A 25,536-nucleotide genomic window follows, 5' to 3' on the forward strand; every position below is an offset into this window, starting at 1 on the left:
CATTTGTGCAAACGGTTGTGAATGCTCTTGTTAACATTCTTGGAAAGGGCTTCTTTAGTGACAATCCCAGCACACAAAGAGATTATGCTCTGATAGACAGAAGGAATTGTATTTGCATGTCTGCAAACTGACCCTTAGCCACTGGATCACAATTAACAAATTTAGACCCTCATAGCAAAATCTTACAGCTATAGTGGATTGTAGAAATATCTGAAAATAACATCTCATAATTTAAGGTATAGTCTAATCATGAGATCTGCTTTACAAATCATGTTTATATATAAATCAAGCATCATTGCAGAAACATTGCAGCCTGTTGTAGAAATGAAGCCACCTTTTTAACAGAAGCTATACAAATAATTTGGCCTTTAAAGTGAATAGTTAATTCTAGTTTAAAATGGATTTTCCTAAAATGCTGAAAAGCAAAGTTAATGGAGAATTCATAAATTCTCAACACCGATCATTCTTTACATAACAAAAATAGAGCTACATAAGCACTCTCACGTGGGACTGCAGCAGCAAAGCGCTCGGGTTCGTTCGCCATCAGTCTCTGCCGCAGCTCGTTCTGCCCGCAGTTAGGAGGTCCGATCAGCGCAATTGGCCTTTTCCTATTGGCTGGTTGGTGGTAAAGAGCCATTTCCTCATAGGTAAGGATCTCTTCGTTGTCATAATCTAGGAAGAAGTCATTGGACAGCATTACTACATTTGTTTCTACAAATGGTAACAAAGCCTTGAATTGGCTGCTGTGTAGGAATTCTTAATGATTGTGATTTACATACAGAGCAGTATAGCATCTTACACACAGGTGTATCATTTTAAAGCTGGTTAAAAAATTAAAAGAAGCAGTCCATGAAGTACAGACGATGCGGTCTGCCAACATACTACTTGTATCCAAGAATGCAAAAAACAGTACAGAGTGGCCTAGATTGATTTCATACTACTGTCAGCTAGTAGTAATGAGAAACATAGTGAAATCTGAACAGTCCTGCTTTCTGCCTTTCCACATTTTAAAAACACATTGATTGTTCTCACTTTAAACATCTGTTTGCAAGTGGAAAGACAATATCAGTTCTCTTCCCAAGGAGCATTAAGATTACATTGTTTTGCCAAAATGACACTGCAAGGTCTGGTTTATCCCGTTGGAACTATTTTCTAGAAAGGAACAATTAGTTTTGAAAGTTGTATGCTGTGGTGAATTCAGATGACCTACGGAAAATGTATACACAATTGTATTAATCCTAATGTGGTAACACATCAAATATGCACTTCTATAATAACAGCATAGCAAAAATCTGAAGCTGAGTCAACATTCACATGGATTGAATTAAGTTGCTGACAGAATCACTTTGGATTTAAAAGAGCAAGAAAAACAATATTTATACTAAACAGAGCCACAAGCTTCAAATTTCACATTCATAATCTTCAAACAAATAAGGGTTGTAAAAAATATTTTCAACACCCAGTAAGGACCTGTACTTATACGCTATTTGAACAATAATGTTCGAAAGCCGAAATGAAAATTGTCATTTTTTATTATTACTTGATTTCTTAGCAGACACCCTTATCCAGGGTGACTTATAACAATTGTAAGATATCACATTTTTTACATTTACCCATTTATACAGCTGGGCATTTACTGGAGCAATCTAGGTAAAGGACTTTGCTCAAGGGTACAACAGCAGTGTACCCATTACAATTGTAGCAGTACAATCCCCCACATGGGTTTGAGCCCACGACCCAGAGTCCAGAGCCCTAACCACTACCCCACACTACTGCCCATTATATAATTATATAAATATTTCCATCTAAATAAGCAAGATTCCTCTGTGGAAGAAACCATAAGTTCAGTAAATTCCACTCCATTACGTTTTGATTTATTTAGTCACATTTTCAAAACATATTTATTGTTATCTGCAGTATCCTGTATAAAATTAAGAACAAACAAATAAGGGGAGTAATAATACAATGACTTAGACATATGTATAACTGCTCCTGATCGATAGGTGAATAAAAGTGCTTGTTAAAGCAACCAAACTTGCCCACAATTAATGGGCTTTGTCCCACACACCAAGCCAAATGCCCAAACTATGAAGTGGAACAAAGCTTTTGAAGGCTCAAAATGGATAACATAAAATCACAGCACGTAAGCAGTCAGAACTACATGCTCAATGTCTTTTCAGTTGCTTAATGCATATATAATTCCAAGAACTTCGATAAATCAGACCCTCATGGAAACATGTTTATTCTGGGGTGGAAAGGCAGATGCATGTAGATAAGTAAAGCTCCTCTTACCATCGTTTTTATTAGCATTGTACAATATCTTCTTCCGCTTCTTCTTGTTCTTTTTTGCACACCAAAGCTTCCCTAAGAATTTGAAGAACAAATTAAATGTACTATACAAATTAAATTATAGCTGCTATATAAAACAGTCATTTCCCCAAGTATGCTATGTTAAGTAATGCACAAAAAAATGCAAAAAAAACGTAGAAAACATAGAAAACAGTAAATCCAATCTATAGTACATTGGTTGTTAAAGGGAAAACTAAAATATCAGCTGCATTATGCCTCTGAAGTTATTTTCACCTTGAATTAAATAAAAGCAAATCTAATATTTAAAAATAATGTTACAATTTCAGTATTAGGTTTCAGGGCACATTGCAGTTGAATTGAGATGTCCAGTGGACTGAATCACTGAGTTCATAAGTGATAATTATTAACTTCAGTTTAATACATGGGACAGGTTTGATCATTAAATATTTGAACTTGACCTCACACACAAAGGGAATTTTTAACTGTCACTTATAAACTTAAGACTAAGAAAAACTTAAGACTCTCAGTTACTTACAAATCAAAGATGCTCAAAAACAGTTCCAGAGCATCTTTGAAAACCCTTTGAAAGAATCTCTTGAATTGTGTGTAGTGCAATGTCAAGGGCAATACTGGAAACTACACAAGCAAACAATTGTGTGCACAATTCACTAGCTGGCTTTGTGTTTTTGTGATTCTAATTCACAAATGAGACATTAACCTGACTTCTCTGGTTCCTTATCCTCCTCAATCGTCTGCTTCATGGCTTCTCTTTGCTGTTGGAAACTTTTCCCTGGGAAAAGATTATGAACAGTGAGTTTCTTACAAGGGGTACAAGCAAACTCGCCAAAATGACTGGTTTGTATGTATACATGTGTTAGTAGAAGTAGATAAGTAAAGTATTTCTGATAGTTCTGTTGAATTAGTAACTTAAGATTTATTGCAATAATTATAATGGGCCCAAAACATATCAGAAGTGAACGTTCTGAGGGAGAATCTAAAATTAAGCAAAAGAATATCAGGAGCCAGGAATACATAAAATGTAAATTTCCAAAAATTCTAGAATTCCACTTCCTTTCACTAAGGTCTGTATTGTCTGTGCATAATGATGTTTGTGAAAAAGCATTTCAAAATACTTGATTAACTATTAGTTAACCTATTTACATATGAATAGGTTTAATTACCATTACATTTGTGGAACAATAATATTTGAAACATTGTCAATTTCAATAATCAAAACAAAGAAACTTGACCCAGAAAAAGATAATGGGTGTATCAAATAACACAAGACAAATGGAGTGAATACAAATACAGCAGTATGACTACACTACTTAGCTTAGTGTATCATGTAAGTCCTGATGCAGATCTTAATGATCAAGGCCGATATCCAAACTGTGAGCACAGAAGTTGTAAAAAATGCCACTAACTGGTGTCTCTGCAGCTCAAAATCACCCCCTACCTGGAACAAGGCCGGCCAGAGGCTGATTGTCCTCATCGCCATCCCGGTAAGCCTGCCACCAGTTGGGATCTTCCTGGCTGATAACATGCAGGATGTCCCCTTTCTGGAAACACAGGCCCAGCTCTCGACATGGCACATAGGGGTCATCAGAGGGGTCATAATCGAAGTGAGCTTTGACATGGACCTGTAGAATGGTCCACAAACACGTATTGCTGACCAAGCCGAAACTCATGAAAAATGAATGCACTTAAGTTCACCAGGTAGTCTTACATCACTCGTGTTTTGAGCAGGCATTTCAGCACCAGTGGAAGGAGGATTTATGGCATCACCGGGTGATGTCAACATTTCTTGGCATTGTTGGTCCTCATAGTCACATGACTAATTATAACATTTTCATTATGAGTGCATCACTTGGACAATAGACTTCAATGTAGATGTGAATGCATATTAACCTTTTAACAATCTGCCATAAACAGACATCGGTTAAAAAACAAAAAAACATGAATGATTTAAGTTGATGTGACATTTGTTTGAACATGACTAAAACATCACACCCTCCATTAAAGAATTGCCAAAGTTATACTTGTATAAAAAAAATTAAAAAATACAAAAAACTCATGTTCCCAAGTGATGCAGTTTCCACCTGCAGGTGGCGACATAACGAATTGATCCAGGACTTTAGGCAGTCTGTTGTGGAAGGAATGAGTACAACAAATGCGAATTTAAGATTGCACAGCACTGCAATAAAATAACTTATCTACTGTGGTAAGATGCCACTTTTCGGGTAAAATGCATTCTTTGGGAACATGAGGACAATTTCCGATGTAGATAAAACATAAGTATGTTGTCAAGTCCAAGTTGTCAAGTTCAACATCTACATATTTATGTTCCTATAGTACATCATCTGTCACCCATCAATGACTACGTCTCCACTACAGCAATATTTTCCAACTTCATAATAACAAACAAACCTTTCTATTTATTTCCCTCTGTTCTTCCCCCACCACTTAAATTTTCCACATAACTTTATTTGCCCAACACTACACTACACTACTCCACCACTTGCACAACCATACACCTTTCCCTCCAATATCTACTTGATAGGTAAACCAACAAACTTTGATATCTCTCCCATACACAAATCCAAACCTGTCTACTATATTTTTCTACTCTTATCAGCTTTTATTAAAATGGGAAATTCCTGCACAAAACCATAATTACACCAAATCGACCACTTTTTACATCACTTTATACTTCTACAAATGTAAGCTAAATTTCCTCTTCAAAACAGTCTTCACAATAACACCCAGCCCAGAGGCATCTAAACATCACCCAACAAACTCTAAATTTCCAAAATGTTAACATGTGACACACATACAATATCATCATATTTACTCTTCCCTAAACGTTGGGGTACGCAATAGTACTGCCAAACAGACGTGCCTGTTCCATTCAGGGATAAGTCTAGTTTTGTGTTATGTTAGCACGTCAAAGATAAACCTCCCAAAAATACATGCATCTTTACATAAAAAATGCACTGTATCTATTTATCCAGGTCTGCATGACACTAAAATGGCACCAGATTTAACCCCTCGTCCCATGATTTTTTACAAGACTGCTTTACAACAGAGGTTCTCCTGGGGGAATTGGGGATTAGGCAGGGTTAATCTCACACCGCCCCTCTTCTCTTGGATGTTTGGGGTGAGTAATCATAGATGCTCGGTATGTTCTAACAAAGGTCAGGTATGGTCCTTTAAGTGGAACATCTTGAGGAATAAAACCAGATGTCAGAAATTAGATCCGTCTGTGTGGTCTGTTTTTATAACCAAGCACACACAATGTATATCTGAAGTGATCAGTAAACCCTCCGAATCTGCACTACCTTTGACTAGCCAGTTTGACAAAGTTATAAAGCAACCAGTTGGTGAAATGGAAAGAAAATTTGTATTAAATGATTAAGACAAATACACCTCTGTCCAACATTTTTTAACAAAAAAATTTGTTTAAATAAATGGGCACTGTAAAACTGAGCCAAAGAAGAGCTGAAGCTTTACAACCAACCACTATAAATCCAAAATAAGTTTGTATACTATGGAATGACAGCATAAGTGCTGCTTATTCAACTCAACTCCTCTACAATCTACATGGGAAACTTCATAACACTGGGCTTTCGTTTTAAAGAATGGCTGGTTAGTGGCAACTGCATTGTCAACACGGCCAACAGTGCCTGATGTACTTGCTGACAGGCATGCCAAGAGCTTCTATATATCAAGCCGTCTCTTTATCATAGCTGTCAGCGTATAGCCGACTGCATTTCTGGGGCTTGCTTCCATTACGGATTAAAAATATTTTATCCAGATGGTGACACTCTGTGACTGTGATCGATGTCGACAGAAAATGTTGGACACGTTCCTTTTAAAAGTGAGTTCGACCTCAATGGATAGAAATGTCAATGTGTCATTACCTGATTAATTACTGGTTTAATCCCCATTTATTAGAAACAGGATCCGTTTACAAAGGAAATGTAAAATGCTACATCTGTGGTATTCGATTGTGGAAAAATTCTAAGACCTAGAATAAAACCACATAAAAGATGGGAAGATGATGAATAATCTTTGCAGGTGTGACATGGAAATGGGAAACTATAGATCAAAGCGAGGTGAAATATCTCAGGGAGGCCTTCATCCAGCAGTGGATGGATAATACAATTACCTGTTCATATACTATCTATATTAAAATATGACATTTGGAATTTCTTTAATAAAGCCCCCTTTTCCTTTGTCATTCTTACATTTCAGCAATCATAAATATTTGCTACCACATAAGGGTACAAATATATTTTCTGCAATGTTCCAATCTCAAAGAAAAGGTGACACTCAACCTTCATCTTTAAATCCTTTTGTAACAAAACCTCTGCAGCCCAGGGGGACCCAGCCTCACAAGCCGTCAGATCACTTACCACCGTCTCTTTGATGGGGGGAGGCTTCGTCTGCTGGCTGGGAATGAGCACAAACGTCAGCGTGCCATGCATATCAGCCTGAGAAACAAAACACACCAAGATTAGCATTGACTGTAATGTTATTTCTTACCCATATACACACACTCTACCAGATTATTTATCAGGAGACACCCTTACACAGGGTAGCTTACATCTGTTACAAATGTACATAATTCATAAAAACATTTGAAAGGAGTTTATTAAATAAATAATACAGTCCTTGTTTAAGTAATTTAAACTAGAGCATTGTATAAAATACAGCAGTAAATTACAACAGGGTTCATCAGTTAAGGAATGCGCTTTCAAGTATGTGTGCTATCTTGTTCAGGGAAGGAGGGCTGAACAAGTGTGTCTTCAGCAGGATTTTTCAAATTGAAGAAAGTAGTTTGTGATGCTTGTCAATGAAACCAAAAAGAGGGGGCAATAAAAGTCTACTATAGTCTTGCTAGATCTGACTAAAGTTTGCTTATAAAAAAATTGGGAAATACTTACCAGTATGTCAAAGACCTCGTTGACGTCCTTTCCCCGAATCTCAATACCATTGATCTCCAGGATCTCGTCTCCCTCATGGAGCAGGCCGCTCTTCTCCGCTGCGCCCCCCTTCACGATGCGGCTGATGATCACAGAGTCCATGTCATTACGCACTGTTGCACCCTGGGTAATACAAAGAAAATAAAACTAGCACAATGTTCTTTCTTGGTTGTCTCTAATTTAATCAAGGTAGTCATTTGCTGATTTTTTTTTAACATGCTACTATTTACATGTAAAAAGTTAATTACATGAAGTTGTCACTAACTGATGAGTAGTTTGTTCAAAACTGAAATGAGAATGAGAATAAATTACATTTACATTTTAATATTCGTTTTCCTCCAGGACTTCAAAACCTTTCCACCTCTATATAATCTTTTTTCTAAACCAATATCTCAATAAGTAATTTAAATGTGTTATTGGTACACTTAAAACATTTTAAATCATAACCTATGCCTTCAATTCAATACTCATTTTGACTGTCATAAATTTAGTAAAATACTGTGTTCTGAGGCTGAATATAAAGCAACTGATATACCTTAGAACATGTCTTGAAGGACTATATAATCAATAGTCCTATACTATATAAATACATGTATTATAAAGCTGTGACTAGGGAAAGGTGGGATGTGAAGGCATAGGGGAGTGTTAGGGACCAGGTATTTATACTTCATTGGAGGGAATCCTCCACTCTTGACCAGAATAATTCCAACATTTTATAATAAATGTATTCTTAATTTAAGTATATATCTGAAAGAAACAAGTATGAATTATTAAATCTGTGAACACTGGGGGGAAATTATACAAAATGGACTGGGTGAAAACATATGGAAAGTCCAGTGGAATGCTCACCAGTGGAATGTCCCTAGCCTTCTCAATGCGAACGACCTTCACCGTCTCCCCGCCGTACTGTGTCACCGTCTCGTAGGGCCCTTCCTCCATGGGCACCGGCTCGGGCTGCATCTCCTGCTCCGCCACCTGGTCATGGGCCTGCATCAGGGCCTGGAGGAAAGGACAAGACAGGGTCAAGGTCAAGGCATTGTTCATCTCTGAGGCTTACCTGCACTTCAGGGCTACACAACTCTGATCCTCCGTTTTTAAATGCATAAAACACAAATTTAAGTTCCCCCTTGGTTTTCCCTTGACTGCATCTGACCCTAGATCTTCTGGTTTTCATAGCAACTTAGATCTGTTATTCATTAATATTAATAAAATAAATTAAAAAAAAACATTCATGCCAAGTGATCCCAGAGAGCTTTGAGAATTAAAAAACGGAAGTAAATGTTTAGTTAAAATTACACAACAATGCTCCAGCTCTTCTCAGAAGGCAATGCAATGGGACAAATAATACCGTCTGTAGGATAGCATGGGATAAGCAAATCTTGGTGATACGAACCCAATCCATAAGGGATTTCATAAGGTCATGTATTGACTGATTTGCATCTTGGAACATTATTGAACTCTTTATTTGATTTGATTCTACAGCTCTAAACTATGTTAATTAAAAAAAAAATATTAAAAAAAAATATATTAAATATTACTCAATGTTTGTTAAATCAACTGGTTAATGCTAAAACCCTTGCATCAGCACAGTAAAGGTACAGTTTTCAAATATCCTCAAACATTCACGGTTAACTATCTTATTTTCACACTGCAAACCCACAGTGCAAACAATGTTTGGGTTTTCAGTGACAACACTGCTGGCTCGAAGGCACCAGAGAACGGGAAGCATGGTTGGGATTACTCTTGCACCGAGTAACTCGGGATACCTTTGAGCCCAACCTAACCATCATGAGAATAATTACCCAGAATCCAGAAGAAATATGAACATGAGACATATCTGTCTTATGCGACCTGGATTTTAACACTTTTGTTTGTGTATTGCTTCACCAGTACAGAAGTTTAATACTAAAACAAAAACGGATAAAGAAACCGTTTAGGTGCTTAGAAAGACAGAGGTGGTCACCGATGTATGCAATGCAGGTTAGAAAAACCTTATTTTAGCACGAGGACTGTGGGAATAAATTGAATAAATGGTTTAATTTTTGACCATTACTTTATTTACAATAAAAATATATTAAATAACAGTAGTGTAATATTTGTATATCAAACCAAATTAAGACTGTTCGCTATAACTTGGGTCTAATCAGTAAATGTGACTCAATATATAACTGCAGAGGAGGAATATAAACAATGCAAACAAATATACAAAAGATGAAAACTGACAAAAAAACAGCACAAAAAAAAAAAACACCGAAAGCAAGCTAGATCTGTTTAATCGTAAATCATGAAGTTGAAAAAATCAAACCCAAACACAGATTATATGTTTAAGCACATACATTTAACTTTAAATGTGATGCTATATAGTTACATTTTGTCAATAAAGCCAAAACGCAATATTGGCATGCATAAAACATAAATGCGATCCTATTTAATCTGTGTACCAGATCAACAGGCAAATCTACAGGGAAAAAAAAAAAAAAAAAAAAGAAATTTCTATATGGCTTACCTACATTCTACAATGTCTAAAACCAGGCTGCTTCAACAAATCTTCTCAATACACAACTTTAAATATGTACAGAGAATATACAACAATCCATTTCAAACTCCAGGAGCCATGCAAATGCACAAGAGATGCAGTCTGCTAATCTCCTGGTGTCTGCTAATACTGGTTATGGACTTAGGCATGTCAGATACCATTGCCCGATTCCTCCCATAATTAAAGCAGACACCAGTAAATGTAAACTGTTACGCAGCCTTGGCCGACCTTAAAATTATACCCTTATTTGTTATAATAGAAAATGTCCTATTTAATTAGAAATTCTATTAATTCCACAATTTACCACTGTACATACATTGCAATATTATGTGGTTAATCATTAATGTAAATTCTAATGTGCAATTGGGAATGTTCTGCTTGGGTTTCTTTTATAATTCTATATAATCCTTTTATAATTCAGAATCTATTTTAGTTTTCCATTTTGATATTTGGAAATGGCAATAATGAATTAACTATGTTCACTCCTCCAGCCTTCATACAACACAGCACTGGAAAATGCATCCTGTACATTATGCGTCACGTCATCTACATCTTTGTAAATTGTGAGACCAATGCAACGGCCAACAGTCAAACTGAGGCTTTGTAAAGTGGACTCGTTAAGCTCAGGCTGATAACACCAAAAGCTGGGTCAGCAAGCCACAGGGGTCACTGTTACATTGCAAGCTGAGAAAAACCTTGGCTAGCATTGACAGTATGATAAGATATTTAGTTTGTCATTTGCTATAACAATAAATTAGCTGTATAATGTTGCAAAAGGACATTAAATGGGTGAATCTGCATGCATCAGATTAGCTCCCCATTTTACAGCTGTCTGTGTGAAACATCTGTGGCCATGAAACAATGCACACCTACAAATCTGAAACGACAAGACAAGAAGCACCTATTGTTCTTTCCATAGAGGTTAGTGACTTGTTGGTTACAAATATAAAAAGACCAAGAAGAATTCTGAAATACAAGAAACCTAAGTGTCACTCATGTATAATTGATAAGGTTGAGTTGAATTCAAGCAACCCAAGTGACCTGATTTTCAAAACTCAAAATATCAAAAACAGATGTTTAAAATCTAGAAACCATTTATATAACCAACAAACTAGCTATAGGCTAATTACAACATATATATATATATATATATATATATATATATATCACAATATTGGGGATATTTGTGGATTTGTGGATATTCTATGAGACATTTGAGGGAAAAGTTTAGCCATAGTGTGATTTCTAACACACACAAATACCATAGATGATAATTCAAACATCACATTTTATCCCCAAAAATAATTTGTGGATGTAACATCACATAAATTGTGACCAGTGTGATCTTGAATATAGCTAGTGTAGTGTGTAGAGCATAAAGCTGTGCAAGCTGTCCTCGAGAGCAAGGTTCCTGCTGGCTTTGGCACCTTTCAATTTCAAAACAGGTGATTTGAGTAAGTCGACAAATTACTTCAATTAAGTAATTAAGACCTGATGTGGAATGAAATCCACAAACCATGGTAGCCCTTGAGAACTGAAATGGCCATGCTTTAGAATCTAGAGTTTAGAATGAACTCTTTACAATCAATTCTGTCATCTTCATCACAGAAAGTCCTGTAAAAGGTGAACAGGGCTTCCTGATGGAGAGCCAGGACACTTGATAAAAGATTATGCCCTGGAGATAAAATCTGTGATCTAATGCTGGCGAGTTCTTGGAAGACCTCTAGGAAAGCATTACGGGGTTTAACTAAGGAGAGCAGGTATAGATGACAGAGAAGAGAAGAGACCAAGTAAAACAGTTTCATTTGGTTCTCACGGTTCTTAATTCGATCTGCCTTCAAACAGAATTCTGACAGAGCTTCCATGTGAGCAATATGAATTTCCATTCAAGATATGGTGCATGCAAGGGTGACTAACATTAATCTGGAGCAGAAGGCATGGCAATTGGTCTGAACTTAATAGAAGACTTCCCATTGTATAGAAACACAAGATAACGTGATAACCATCATCAGAAAATGGAAATTTGGGAGGCAAATTGGCTCACACCTTGACTGGTTAAAAACAGTCCTTTCACAAGGAGCAAAAATACTTTTAAGTCTATCTACGTGGATTAACAAAGATTCCTCCATCTGCATTCATCATTCTGTGTCTATGCAATGGCCAGGTCCAAAGGCAGGGATTATGTACAATGTGTTTATCATGGTATTGAAGTAAGTGTCAATTTAGAAAAAGATTCACGTTTAAACTTATGTATCAGTTTGTTTAGGCTTACAGGACACCTTACAAACATGTTGTGTTCTCAAATGTTGGGCTATTATTAGACAAGCTGGCAACCCTGACTACAAGGCGTTTCTCCCCGTGTGAACTTGTGTCCAGCACTTATAAAGTAAGTAATCCAGCAAGAAAGTAGGAGCAGCTCCTGCCTACAATGCTGGGTCAGAGACTCATGGACATGAAACCGAGAGACAGAGTGAATAAAGGTCACGAGTGTGGCCCATTAAAATAATTTATCAGCATATCTTGGTAAATCTATTTAAGTCGGGTACTAGTACTTTTGTCATTTGTCATTGTTCCCATCCTGTATAACTGTTACAGTTTTAATTGTACTACACTGATGACAAAAATAAATAGATAAATAAAAAGGTAAGCAGGTGTGTTCTCTCAAAATCCTGTTATGTGCGTTTTAAATGCAAGAGTTAATGTTTAACCACTGATGCACCAAATTAATTATTCAGAAGAAGCAATTATTCATCGTCCGTGATACATTTGTTATGCAATCAGCTCCTTCATACTCAGAAGTGTGCATGTTGTGCTAATTAAGCAATTCATTTTCATGTCCAATTCTAAAACTTGTCAGCAAATATGTGCCTGAGATTAACACCAGGGTGCTGCAGTAAGTATGCAGGTAGCTGGAGTGACAATCATAGATCAAAACAAAATCAATGATAAGAGAACTGATGAGGGTGCTAATTGTTTTCAACAATGCAAAATGCAAGTTAACAAGCACATTGAGACGTCACAGGTGTTTCTTCAAGATTTTACAGGATATTTTCAGGGGCTGTAAATATGCTTTTCTTGATCTTTGTATTAGAACAAATGACAAATACAGTAAAAGACAATCTTACCTGAAGATGTGGGGATGTTAGCAAGGCATTCAGCTCTTGGCCGTCCTTCTGTTGTGTTGTTTGGAGTATTGTCTGAACCTGTTTTATAGGTGAAAATGGACAATTTTGATATTACAAGGTTAGCTGCTTAACTTCATTTACATTTTAAACTGCTTTCTAAATTATAGAAACGTTTTTTATTAATGTGTTTTTCCTCATTTGAACCAGTAAATTATCCAACATTTCACTGCATGACAAATTCCAAAATTGTTGTTTTGCACCTGTCGAAATGTTGAAACTCCTACAAATTAAAATGCATTTTTAGAAAAAAAAAAAAAAAGGGTCAGTGCTAATGTGTGTTAAAGGGATTTAGAAGACTGGTCTACCTCCCTATTTCAGTTTTATGATTAAGACCATTTTCATTAGGAAGAAATTAAATCAAATTTAAAGTTCCATATTATGTAATAAATCGTCAAAATGTAGCTTCCCTGTGTTAATTAAATTCTCTACATTATATTCTTTAAAAAATACAACATTTATTTGCTCTAAAACACAAAGAGTTTCAGTGTGTTTACTGCAGTGGCAGCAATGGTTAGAGAAAACTGCTTCTTTTGTTGCACCCCAACAATTGCTTGCCATACATTAGAAACACTAGGCTCTGTGATCAGTTTTTAGATTAATTAATAAAGCTATAAAATAGCTAATGCTTTCCTTAATTTGTTTCACACAGCTGAACTGCCTACTTCTAGTATAAGCAATTCATTGTTAAAATTGAAGTGCAAAACGAGGTGGTCCATGGAGTGGGAGAATTCAGCAATATGTCTTTGTGTCAATGGCCTTTTTTTGAATGCAGTATATGCATTAGTCCCCACATGTCAACTGATTCCTTTCTACCGCAAAAAGCCAGTAATGAACATGACTGTTGAAAAGCCTGTAAATGTTGCAGTTTTCCTGAATGATAGCATTTTTGTATTGTTTTGTACAAGATCATCCTTTCACCCCACGTACCATAAAGAGGCCTTTCACAGGGTTTGAAAAACAAGGCAAGTGTATATTCATTCAGTTATCAAAATACAATGAACAGCATAACAAAATGTCTTCAACAATACACATTGGGGTTGTAAAGACACTTGGTGGGGACTTTTAGATTTTGTTTTTTTGAATAGAATACAAACTTAAGATAATTTCATATACTTAATGAAATCTATACACTGAATACATTTTAATACATTTAACATTTCTGAAAAGGCGTAAGTAAATGTTGATCTGGTCTATGCATCCCTTTTGGTTGGCATTTAAATGGTGCACATTGGAGTACATGAGTACAATTCTACATGCGCTTTACCTGAAACTTTAGATCTGAGGTATGTATAATACAGATGTTTTAGAGCTCCTGGCTGCAACCAGAACAAGGGCTGGCAGGAGACTGCCTAAACCAAACCAACTAGCCAAGAATGATACAATCATTCAAAACGCAGGTCAGTGAGGCTCAGAAAGCGCTGATCTGCACATGACATGGCAGACTGTGGTAATTAGAGGGCATTTTCACATTAAGCTTGTATAGTAGGTTACGCAGAGGGCTTTAGCACTAATGAAATCCTCCCTCTACATCGGCCCACTCACCTAGCTAAGGAATTTCATTTCACAGAGGAGTGTCTACTGGCTGCCATGTTGCATGGAATCAGTGAAGGAGTACTTGAGAAATGGCATTCCTGACAGACTTAACACTTTTTGCTCCAGGATGCAAGAAGAAAAAAAAACACTTGCAATACTGTCTTTCACCTCCAATTCAAGGCTTTGATTTTCTCTAGCATAACAATCATACATGGCAGAAATACTTATAAAAATAAAAAATATTTAATTAATTTTGGTTAGTGCATTTCCTAAACCAAACCAAACCCCAGGTTTTCATTGAAAAAAATACAAAAACTCCCAATGGTCAAATGTTTTTGACAAAATAAAAATGGTGAAACATAATACAAAACAGTAACGTAAAACCCTCAAATGTACAATATAAGAGGGTCAGTATTTTTTCAGTGCATTTCTGTAAAATTCAATCTGAGATTTACAGTATAAATATTTAAAATGCTTCCATCAGATAACAGTTTCAACCATTCAATCTTTTCCAGTTACATTGCTTCTAAGCTGTTTTACATGTTTAGGATGAGAATGGACAAAGAAATGGACAGAGATGATTCGCTGTGATACGAACTGCAGAGGAATTACAGTGTTACAGCGTTGCTGTTGTCAATACAATTCCTTCCGAGTTCCCATTGTGAAAGTGAAATGTTCAACAAGAAGCTGCATAACAGAGAAGTTTCTTTCATAAAATGAATTGTGTGTGCATAGTAACTTCAGCTTATCCATTTCTCTTGGCTCCTGAAAAGAAATGTAGGACTTTTCAATTACTTGCACTGTTTTGTTAAAATGCTGTTCTGTAGCAGTGCTTAGCAACAAGGGAAAAATGGGAGCCAGCTCCCAAGTTGAATGCTGGGCCCCTTTGTTCAAGCACACCACTGGGTGTAACTGTCTGTGCCACCAGTAGTTTTCACAACCCGCCAATTTACATCAGTCACTAACTCCTTCATTCATAATTCAGCTAGTAGTTTTATCCAGAAAAAACAAACAATACATTCGATTTTTCTATCATTATCAGTAAACAGGCCCAAGTATTAAGATTCACTGAACAAATACAAAAACTGCTTTTAGGAACAGAAAGCATAAGTAATGATCAGGCTGAAGAACAAGTATTTTGTTTTTTTCTTAAGTACTTTAATTCTAGGAAATATACTTTTCCTTTTTCTTTTTCTTATCAATGCATAGTAGGACTTGCACAATGTGTGATTCCAGGAACTTTCAGTTTCAGTGCAATATGCTATTGGCCAATTCTAACATGATGCAACTACCTTAACATCCTTGTTTTTGAAGGACTGTCTTTCTGCTGAGAGTAGTGAACAAACTATTGAGGTCATTGTGAACTTATTGAAAACTAAAACTACTACAGTGATAAAGAAGGACCAAACAAACTTGTTTTAGAAAGGTATTTCATAGATATAATTAAGGCATCTGTGTGGGTGTGCATGCACACACACACTAGAAAGTCTACAACCTACAACCATTGCTCAAGTGCAACAAATTCTGTGTTAATGACATTGGACAGATAAAGTTAGTACATGGCAAGTTTCTAAAGCAGCAACGGGATTTTCTTTTTCCATCCACAGTGAGGTAATCCTGGCTTTCCTTCACCCTGACACTTACTGGAAGCTTTACTTATTTAACGGATTTACCAAGAACGATCCTTTAAGACTAAAGGCTCAATTCAAATGCAAGCTCAAGGTAAAGTAAACTATTAAGAATTTAAAAACATAACAGACTCCCCAATAACAAACTCAAGGACCATATTAGGAAACATTTACCTCCATACAGATTTTAAAGACTTGTCGTTAAGTAGAGGTTTTCAATTATTTTTGAAAATGGGGAAATACTTCAGATATTGAGCAATAAGTTGTGAAAATAACTTTACAAAACAATAAATGGTTTAAAGAGACCAACAGGACCCTGACACTGGCATTACAGAAAATGTGTGTTGCTTTCCATATTCAGGCGTCAGCTTCAGTTGGCAATGTTTCATGAGCAGAATCCTGAGTATCAAGGTACCGGTCTATTTAAAAGCAACTGAAACGCATATGAAGAAATAGACATTTTCATAAACAGTAAAAAAATCACCTCTGGTTACCGTTACATACTCTATTTACTGGATTCATTTGTACCTGATACTGGATTGCTACAGGGACCTCAAACTTATTACTTTCATTTGAGCAAAATCTGACACTTTTGTTTTTTTTCACTCTCACTATACTAAATACGGTGTCTCGTTGAGGACATTAAGAATAGAGGAAAAAAAAAAAGCCCCTCTGGTTATGTCGTGATCATGAGATAACACTACCTCTCGCCATCAGAGAAAGCGGAAGTGATGTCATTTTCATGAGAGAATGCTGAGACTGGGGCAGTGCTGTGTCAACACATTCGGGTTTATTTTCAACAAGGCTAATGCAGACAAATTGTTTCATGCCTTGTGATTGTGATCCTGAAACTGTAACGAGTTTCACTACAACATTACAACTTCTTGGTTAATGTATAGGGCACTCACTGGACTGAAATTTGCATAATGCATTGAAACTTCTGTGAAGTTTGCTTATTCTCTCCGTATCTCGCTTCTTTTCTAAGTGTATTGTGGTTTCCCTCCCATTTCCACCCAGTCCAAAGTCATGCAGCTCAGGTTAACTGGTCACTCAAAAGTGCCCATTGTCCGAGTGTGTCCATGGTGCCAGTAGGGGTTCGGCCGAGTGGTCTGGACCGCCGCGCACTAGTCTTAGAGCAAACTGAATGCGTATGGCATTTTTTTTTTTAGTTTTCTTGGCACAACTCATAAAAACTATCCAAACTACAATCATAATAATCATACACATGTTCATATTAGCATATTTTATGTGTGCCTATTCGTAAATACACTCATTCTACATAATGAACACTACAAATGGTGTAACCCCTCAGAACAGCTTTAAACCTCTTTTATAGAAAGGTTACATGTTGTGGTGTAGCGGGCTGAACACAGCGCTGTGGAGATGGAGGCACTCAATGAACGTGGTTGGAATCCCGAGTGGGTCGTTTCAAATGCGTTGGTCATATACGTATTTAATGTTATTACTATAATAAAAATGCTTTTCCTGTTATTATTATTCTGTACAATAGTGGGGTTAAGTCTGTTAACCATTGAGTATAGTTATGCCTGCTTGAAATTATATATTTTAAGTCATCATTTGTGTACACTAGCTGAGGTCTGGACCACATGGACCGAGTGGTCTGAATCACTGCACAGTGGTCCTTTTCATAAGCATGAAATTGTTTGTGTATGGTTTTATACAGTTTTAACTGTTACATATGTAGCGGTCTCAGTCCACTGTACGTTTTTCACTTTGATTACTTTGATTAAATACACCTATCTCACATTTGCACGTTTTGTGTTCTCCCCCTCCAATCCCTGTGCAGTTCGATGTTTAATTAAATAATCGAATAGACTATTTAAAGCCCCTGTGTTGCCAGTTAAGGGGTGGCCACTCCTTTGATGTGTAGTCCTTCAATAAAACCGAATGCGTTTTTTTTTTTTCTTCATGTCCTCAACGAGCCACCATACAATAAACAATAAAGCTGGGAATTTACTGAACACCTTAGTTATCATGGTTTGTTCAGATTTATTTTTGATATCAGTGTTCAAAAGAATTGCAAAGCTGATTCAGTAGCTCAATATCTCATTATATATACACAACTCTGGAAAAAAAATTCAGAAATCAATGTTAAGTGGTCTCTTCATTTTTCCAGAGCTGTATATATACATAAAAGCCAATTAGTTAGTCTACCAAAATAATGCTTAGTAAATGCTCCGTTATAGCCAATTTTCTGCTTTTAAGCATCATTTCAATATCTCTCACTATAGAAGCCAGTAGGAGAGTGATCTGACCTCAAAATGTCAAGGGTAAAACCCTCATCAATTTAAAATCAAAGGATGTCCCCACTACTCCCAAGATCAAAAATGAAAAGGACTGATGAGATTCATGGCTCAGTTTTGTATTTTTCATATACATTTTATAAGAAATTGAAATAATTCAAAAGGAATAAAAATATATATAAAAAGCCTTATTGTCCTTATTTGTGCGATATTTACTAGATAATACTATGGTTCTATTTTACGAACACCTGATGTGTTAATATTAAGGTAGTAATTACAAGCATGCGAGAGCCATTACAAACCTCTTGTGACAGGTCCTGTGCATTGGACATCAGTGGGAAGGGGGGGCTGGGCTTGTTCATGTGCAGGGCTACAGCATTGTGGATTCGGAAGGCATTCTGGAAGTCGGACTTATGGATGAGCTGCAGCACCACGGCGATGTCCTCCTGGCTCTGAGAGTCGGACAAACTGTGCTGGATGTGCTTCAGAGACAACAGGAGATCTTCCAGGTCTGCAACAGAAACACACTCACTGAGCAGAGCAGTGCAGAGCAGAGAGCTGGCATACAGTGTCATCCTATTTACAAGCCCATTGAGGAACAAGCTATGAGGGTGTAGGGTAATCCACCATATCAGCCTGAAACAAATGAATGAATCCTGTTCACTTTTGTTTTTGCTTTTGTTTTTCGCTTAGGGACATGGTCAAGTTGCTCCAAAACTGTTTCCATGGGTAATAAACCATTCTAGACATTGGCAGATAACTACTGATTAATGGTTTGATTAACTGATTAACTGATAGCATTAAGCAGCTGGTTGTTGCAATGATTTAGAGTACAAAATAGACAAGCAGCAGTCAGTTAGGTAAGAAAAGAACAAGGTAACAGATTCAAACAAAATATTTTAAATATCAGAAATGTGACCTAACCCCCCATCTACAACATTGGTGCTGTAAAAGCCACAAAACACAAACATTTCTGGGAGAATTGCGGAGAACTAGGTTAATTGATAGTCAAATTATAACCTTACCAGCTACAGCAACCAAAGGAACAGCTGCTGTGTGCTGTGCTTTTGGAAGATACTATTTTCTTAGGATCACAGTTCAAATGGCTTTACTTCTTCTGCATTATGAACTTCAATATTAGGACACAGTATCAAAAGCATCTCTGAAGTAAAGCATCCGGCAATAAGGCTTTAGTGAGAGAGCTTTGAGGAGGGCTGCTGAATTTAACTACATGTTTTGAGAGGGAGTAGAAAACTGCCCATTGCATGGCACAGAATCTTTTGATAAACAAAAAGCATGTACCGGGGGAGTTTGCGTTTCGTATTAAAGGAGCAGATGACCAATGTGGAGTTTCTCAATACTGGTGTTCCCCCCCCTTCTTTGTTCCTAACTATTTCAGCTTTTCATATCAGTTATATACCAAGTGCTAGATTTCAGATCTCACCCTATTAGGTCAAAGATCAGCTGCCTGGAATTGAAATAATGCTGACCATGCAGAAATAAAAGCACAGTCAATATTAACGTAGAGAGATGGACTGAAAAGGAAAATCTGGTATACAAGACAATATCCACATTCTTTGAACACCAATGTACTTCTGTCCACTTCAACATTACAAAACAAAACTGAAAACATGGGTTTACAAGGAGTGCAAAATTACATTCTGGAAACCTGATTAAGACCCACTGTTCAGTTTTTGTCACTCCCAAAAGAAGTTAAGTGTCTTAAGACAGTGTCTGGCTGAATTAATTTTACAGATTTGCTTTACTCAGTGACAGCTTGAGAGAATTACCCCTCCCCTGGCACCAGTGCAGGCAATATAGGAGTACTGTGAACAGCACACATTCAAATTAAGTCACCAGAGCCTCCCTTCAACGTCACATAGGAATCCACCAGCCTCACAGATTTAATTAGTTAAATCAGTTCTCTCTCCGTTTACAAAGAAAGAAAGAAAAACAATTAATTATCTCCAGGGAAGCTGCTCTTTTTCAGAGACCTAACCTCAGAAAAGGAAAGACTACACTTTGCTTCTCAGTGCCGATACATCTTATAAAATGACAGGTTTAAATTCTGGTAGAATTTTGTGGTTATGTATTGTTAGCACTTTTTACTGCAGCTTCACATGCCTTCCCATCCCTCCACATAGCTCATACCTAGGACTTAACAGCTTTTGCCTCAAACCCACTGGATGAATTCTGGCTGTCTATCACAGGTTTAAGGTATGAAGCATGGCTCCCATCACTGAATGCTTGATGGAGCTCACTGACTTCTTTAACTCTTGATTAAACTGATTCCTTTTGTATTGACCTCTCTGAGAGACTACTTTTCCCACACTTACATAAAAGAAAAAAAAAAAAACTACGGTCGTGACCAGGGGTGTAGTGGAACTGCAGCCTAGAAAATAGCGGGGGAAGATGGATGTGACAACACATTGTAGCTACACACCCTTGCATTACTGGTACTTCATGATTAAGGTTAATGTTTTTTGTCTTTAAAAAAAACATACTTTTCAATCCATGTCTGTCATACAAAATAAGCATAAACCTTGATGTAGTATGGATATTTTATTAAAACTGATATGCTCTCAAACTCAGGCAATGGGAGACTTGTTTCCCTTGGCTGGTGCTCTGACTCACCCAGGATTTGATCTAAGCTCCCAAGCCCTTGAGATGGCAGGCCCTCGATAGGTTCAAAGGTGGGGTTATCGATGCCAATTTTGGGGTTCTGCGAGAGCTTCTTGAGCCTCATGGAGGCATTGACGTCGAGCTCCTGCTTGCGGCCCTCCTCCTCCCGCCGTCGCCGCATGTCCTCCTGCTGCTGGCGGATTCTCTCCAGCTGAGCACTGCGCCGCACTGGCAGGGCCCTGGAGCCCAGATCACCAGGACAGTCCACTGCCATCTCTCGATGCCACTGGGGCTCCTCTAGACTTCCCAACTCACTGCTCCTTCCATCGCCCTCTGCATCCTCTGTCACATGACCATTCATGTACGAGGTTGTCATGGTAACCACCCCAAATCCTTCTGCCGAGTTCTTCAGCACAGTTGGGCAATTCGGTGGCTCACCACCCCAGTTGCCATTCTACTGCTAACGCTGTGTTGCACTGGGGCAACTGCCCCTCGGTCTTCCTTCACACAAGGTACACCACCTGCAGGAAAAAATATATATAATTCCCATTAAACAGAAGCAAGAACTGCACTTCTATTAATGTCAATGGGCAGTGATGCTTCAGCCCTGTAGCTATGTAGCCCCTGCTACATTTTCATTGCTCAAAAAATCTTGAAAAATTAAGTTTATCACTTCTTAACATTTCTCAGCCATTTACTATCTTATTATAAGCACTACAGTATAACCCATGTACTTTTATCCATTTTTCCATTAAAAAATATATACACACACAAAAACATTTAGTTTTTTTAATACATTTGATAATTGCACTTCTCAGGTCAACACATTAAATGGGATTCAATTACAGTTTTCATATAAAGAGTACAAAAACCTTAAAACAACTGTCTTGAAATGTACCGGTTGAGAGTTTGAAATACCTGGTCTATAATAGGTGCCTTAGATTTAACGGAGCATGAGAACAAAAACTAATTTTTAATGACTTCATAGCAACTAATCTATCTGGCTTTGGCCTACACACGAAACAAGTGCTTGCATTCTATTTAAAGCAATTAAAAAACACATGAAAATAATTTGTTATAAAAATGCTGTTTGCAGGAGTCTAAAATGCCTAAGTTGTGTATCAGTAAAACATTTGGGAACAGCAATGCAGGCATAAATTGAAAAAATGAAATTCATGGAAATATTTAAAATTAATGTAGCACTACCCATCATAAATAAAACACATAGTCATAATTTGCAAAATTTACTGTAACAAACAAATACACATACACAATTGTGTATAATTTATTGGAGAAGAAAAAAAAAATGTTATTTAAAACTTACAGCACCCCCACATACAGTGAGGGAAAAAAGTAGTTGATCCCCTGCTGATTTTGTACGTTTGCCCACTGACAAAGAAATGATCAGTCTATAATTTTAATGGTAGGTGTATTTTAACAGTGAGAGACAGAATAACAACAAAAAAATCCAGAAAACCGCTTTTCAAAAAAGTTATAAATTGATTTGCATGTTAATGAGGGAAATAAGTATTTGATCCCCTATCAATCAGCAAGATTTCTGGCTCCCAGGTGTCTTTTATACAGGTAACGAGCTGAGATTAGGAGCACTCTCTTAAAGGGGGTGCTCCTAATCTCAGCTCGTTACCTGTATAAAAGACCTGTCCACAGAAGCAATCAATCAATCAGATTCCAAACTCTCCACCATGGCCAAGACCAAAGAGCTGTCCAAGGTTGTCAGGGACAAGACTGTAGACCTACACAAGGCTGGAATGGGCTACAAGACCATCGCCAAGCAGCTTGGTGAGAAGGTTACAACAGTTGGTGCGATTATTCGCAAATGGAAGAAACACAAAATAACTGTCAGTCTCCTTCGGTCTGGGGCTCCATGCAAGATCTCACCTCGTGGAGTTTCAATGATCATGAGAACGGTGAGGAATCAGCCCAGAACTACACGGGTGGATCTTATTAATGATCTCAAGGCAGCTGGGACCATAGTCACCAAGAAAACAATTGGTAACACACTATGCCGTGAAGGACTGAAATCCTGCAGCACCCGCAAGGTCCCCCTGCTCAAGAAAGCACATGTAAAGGCCCGTCTGAAGTTTGCCAATGAACATCTGAATGATTCAGAGGAGAACTGGGTGAAAGTGTTGTGGTCAGATGAGACCAAAATCGAGCTCTTTGGCATCAACTCAACTCGCCGTGTTTGGAGGAGGAGGAATGACCCCAAGAACACCATCCGCACCGTCAAACATGGAGGTGGAAACATTATGCTTTGGAGGTGTTTTTCTGCTAAGGGGACAGGACAACTGCACTGCATCAAAGGGACGATGGACGGGGCCATGTACCGTCAAATCTTGGGTGAGAACCTCCTTCCCTCAGCCAGGGCATTGAAAATGGGTCGTGGATGGGTATTCCAGCATGACAATGACCCAAGACACACAGCCAAGGCAACAAAGGAGTGGCTCAAGAAGAAGCACATTAAGGTCCTGGAGTGGCCTAGCCAGTCTCCAGACCTTAATCCCATAGAAAATCTGTGGAGGGAGCTGAAGGTTCGAGTTGCCAAACGTCAGCCTCGAAACCTTAATGACTTGGAGAGGATCTGCAAAGAGGAGTGGGACAAAATCCCTCCTGAGATGTGTGCAAACCTGGTGGCCAACCTTCAAGAAACATCTGACCTCTGTGATTGCCAACAAGGGTTTTGCCACCAAGTACCAAGTCGAAGGGGTCAAATACTTATTTCCCTCATTAACATGCAAATCAATTTATAACTTTTTCGAAATGCGTTTTTCTGGATTTTGTTGTTGTTATTCTGTCTCTCACTGTTAAAATACACCTACCATTACAATTATAGACTGATCATTTCTTTGTCAGTGGCCAAACGTACAAAATCAGCAGGGGATCAAATACTTTTTTCCCCTCACTGTATTAATGAAACCATGTTCCTCTTCAAAAGCTTTGGACAGGTGCAACAAAGCTATGTGCAATTCTGCTCCTACTTTGAAGAAATTTAACTTTTTTCTTTCCAAAACATGATCTTCCTACCTCACAGTTCAACATTATGTCAAGTACATTGCACACATTTTCAACAGACTGAAAATTAAACAAGCCTTGTTTTGCCCAAGACTTGCATATAATGACACTTAAAACCTGTTTTTCTCTCAATCTCCTGGAGCACACACATCACAAGAATAGACAAATCTGCTAAATGCAATGGAAATATGCATTTACTCAAACAGCAGTCACTGAACCAGAAACTAAGCTTCCTACTCCTACGAAATCTTACAGAAAGTTTTTTGCACTTAAAAACACAAGTTTAAACTCGGTTCCACTCTTCCTACAGTAAAAACATTCAAACCTCTTGACAGAAAAGGAATTCCTACATCCTTATTTCAATCAGCAGAAAGTGTGATAGGATGTCTCCCAGACTCTCATTTTGCAGTGTGAAACCAAAACAGATGCATTATTAACAAGGTCTGGCTGATCATCCTCCTAGTGAGGGTTTAACCCACCTGGTCTTTATGTGGGTGGCAAAGGAGATTAGTAATCTAGGAAGAAAATGTGAAGGAGAAGAAGAGGGAGTGGAGACATGTCAAGACATTAGCATTTCATTCATCCTTAACTTATGCAGCAGAACTATTATATGACATTAAGCAGTTAAGAAGTTAAATGCTGGGACCTCTACAGTGTTAGTAGCTGCATTAGTCTTCACTACAAAGCAAAGGCCACGCCCCTTTATAATATTGCACACTCGCAAAGTGAAAAGAATAAGACGGCTGGGCAATCATGCATGGTTAAGGGGACACATTAACTGCACTGTGTTTGTACAAGAGTTAAAGAAGCCAGTGAGCTCCATCAAGCATTCAATGATGGGAGCCATGCTTCATACCTTACTGTATGATAGAGCATTGGCAAACTTGTAAAAACTGTAACTAAAAACAGAGCACTCAGATGTGGTAAAAATACATTAATGACAGATTTTTAAACAGAGCACTCAGATGTGGTAAAAATACATTAATGACAGATTTTTTTTTTTTTTTTTTGGTATAAATGCATGTTTTCTTGTGAAGACACCATAATGTGAATGACTCAGATGGCCTCAGGGATTTATGAATGACATATGCCTGACCTTACTGCAACTAAAGCGGTGACCAGGGTAGAAACCTGTACTAAAAATTTTAACTGCTTTAAATCAAACAAAGATATTTAATTAAGGTTGAAAAGGACAAAGTGGTAATAAGTTGCTTGATATCAAAATCCCAATTAATTGGTTTAGGCTTTTGACCCATTTTGAGAACAGTCAGTCTGTTTCTCTTAATCAGTCTTATCAACATGTGACATTTCCAAATGGAAGCATCTGGTGTTTTGAGATAAACAGTGATGATTAAGGCTCCAGAAATGCCAATTTATTTATTTATTAAATTTAAGACTGATTACAATTATAATGCAAGAGATTTTCATTTCAATATGTAT

The 25,536-nt window shown here is 37.4% G+C and overlaps 1 protein-coding gene across 1 annotated transcript in view; it reads right to left on the reverse strand.

Moving 5' to 3' along the window:
- Positions 1-25,536, reverse strand: part of pals1a (protein associated with LIN7 1, MAGUK p55 family member a) — a 53,998-nt gene that overhangs the window by 5,677 nt on the left and 22,785 nt on the right. The window contains exons 3-12 of the mRNA XM_066694740.1: positions 21,076-21,584; positions 18,744-18,952; positions 12,957-13,034; positions 8,145-8,294; positions 7,257-7,418; positions 6,726-6,803; positions 3,767-3,950; positions 3,029-3,100; positions 2,293-2,364; positions 505-672 (exon numbers count right to left, since the gene is read on the reverse strand). Of these exons, the coding sequence (XP_066550837.1) occupies positions 505-672; positions 2,293-2,364; positions 3,029-3,100; positions 3,767-3,950; positions 6,726-6,803; positions 7,257-7,418; positions 8,145-8,294; positions 12,957-13,034; positions 18,744-18,952; positions 21,076-21,439 (1,537 nt within the window). The 5' untranslated portion in view covers positions 21,440-21,584. The remainder of the gene's footprint in view (positions 1-504; positions 673-2,292; positions 2,365-3,028; positions 3,101-3,766; positions 3,951-6,725; positions 6,804-7,256; positions 7,419-8,144; positions 8,295-12,956; positions 13,035-18,743; positions 18,953-21,075; positions 21,585-25,536) is intronic.

The sequence above is a fragment of the Amia ocellicauda genome, chromosome 21 (assembly GCF_036373705.1).
Source record: "Amia ocellicauda isolate fAmiCal2 chromosome 21, fAmiCal2.hap1, whole genome shotgun sequence".
NCBI lineage: Eukaryota > Metazoa > Chordata > Actinopteri > Amiiformes > Amiidae > Amia > Amia ocellicauda.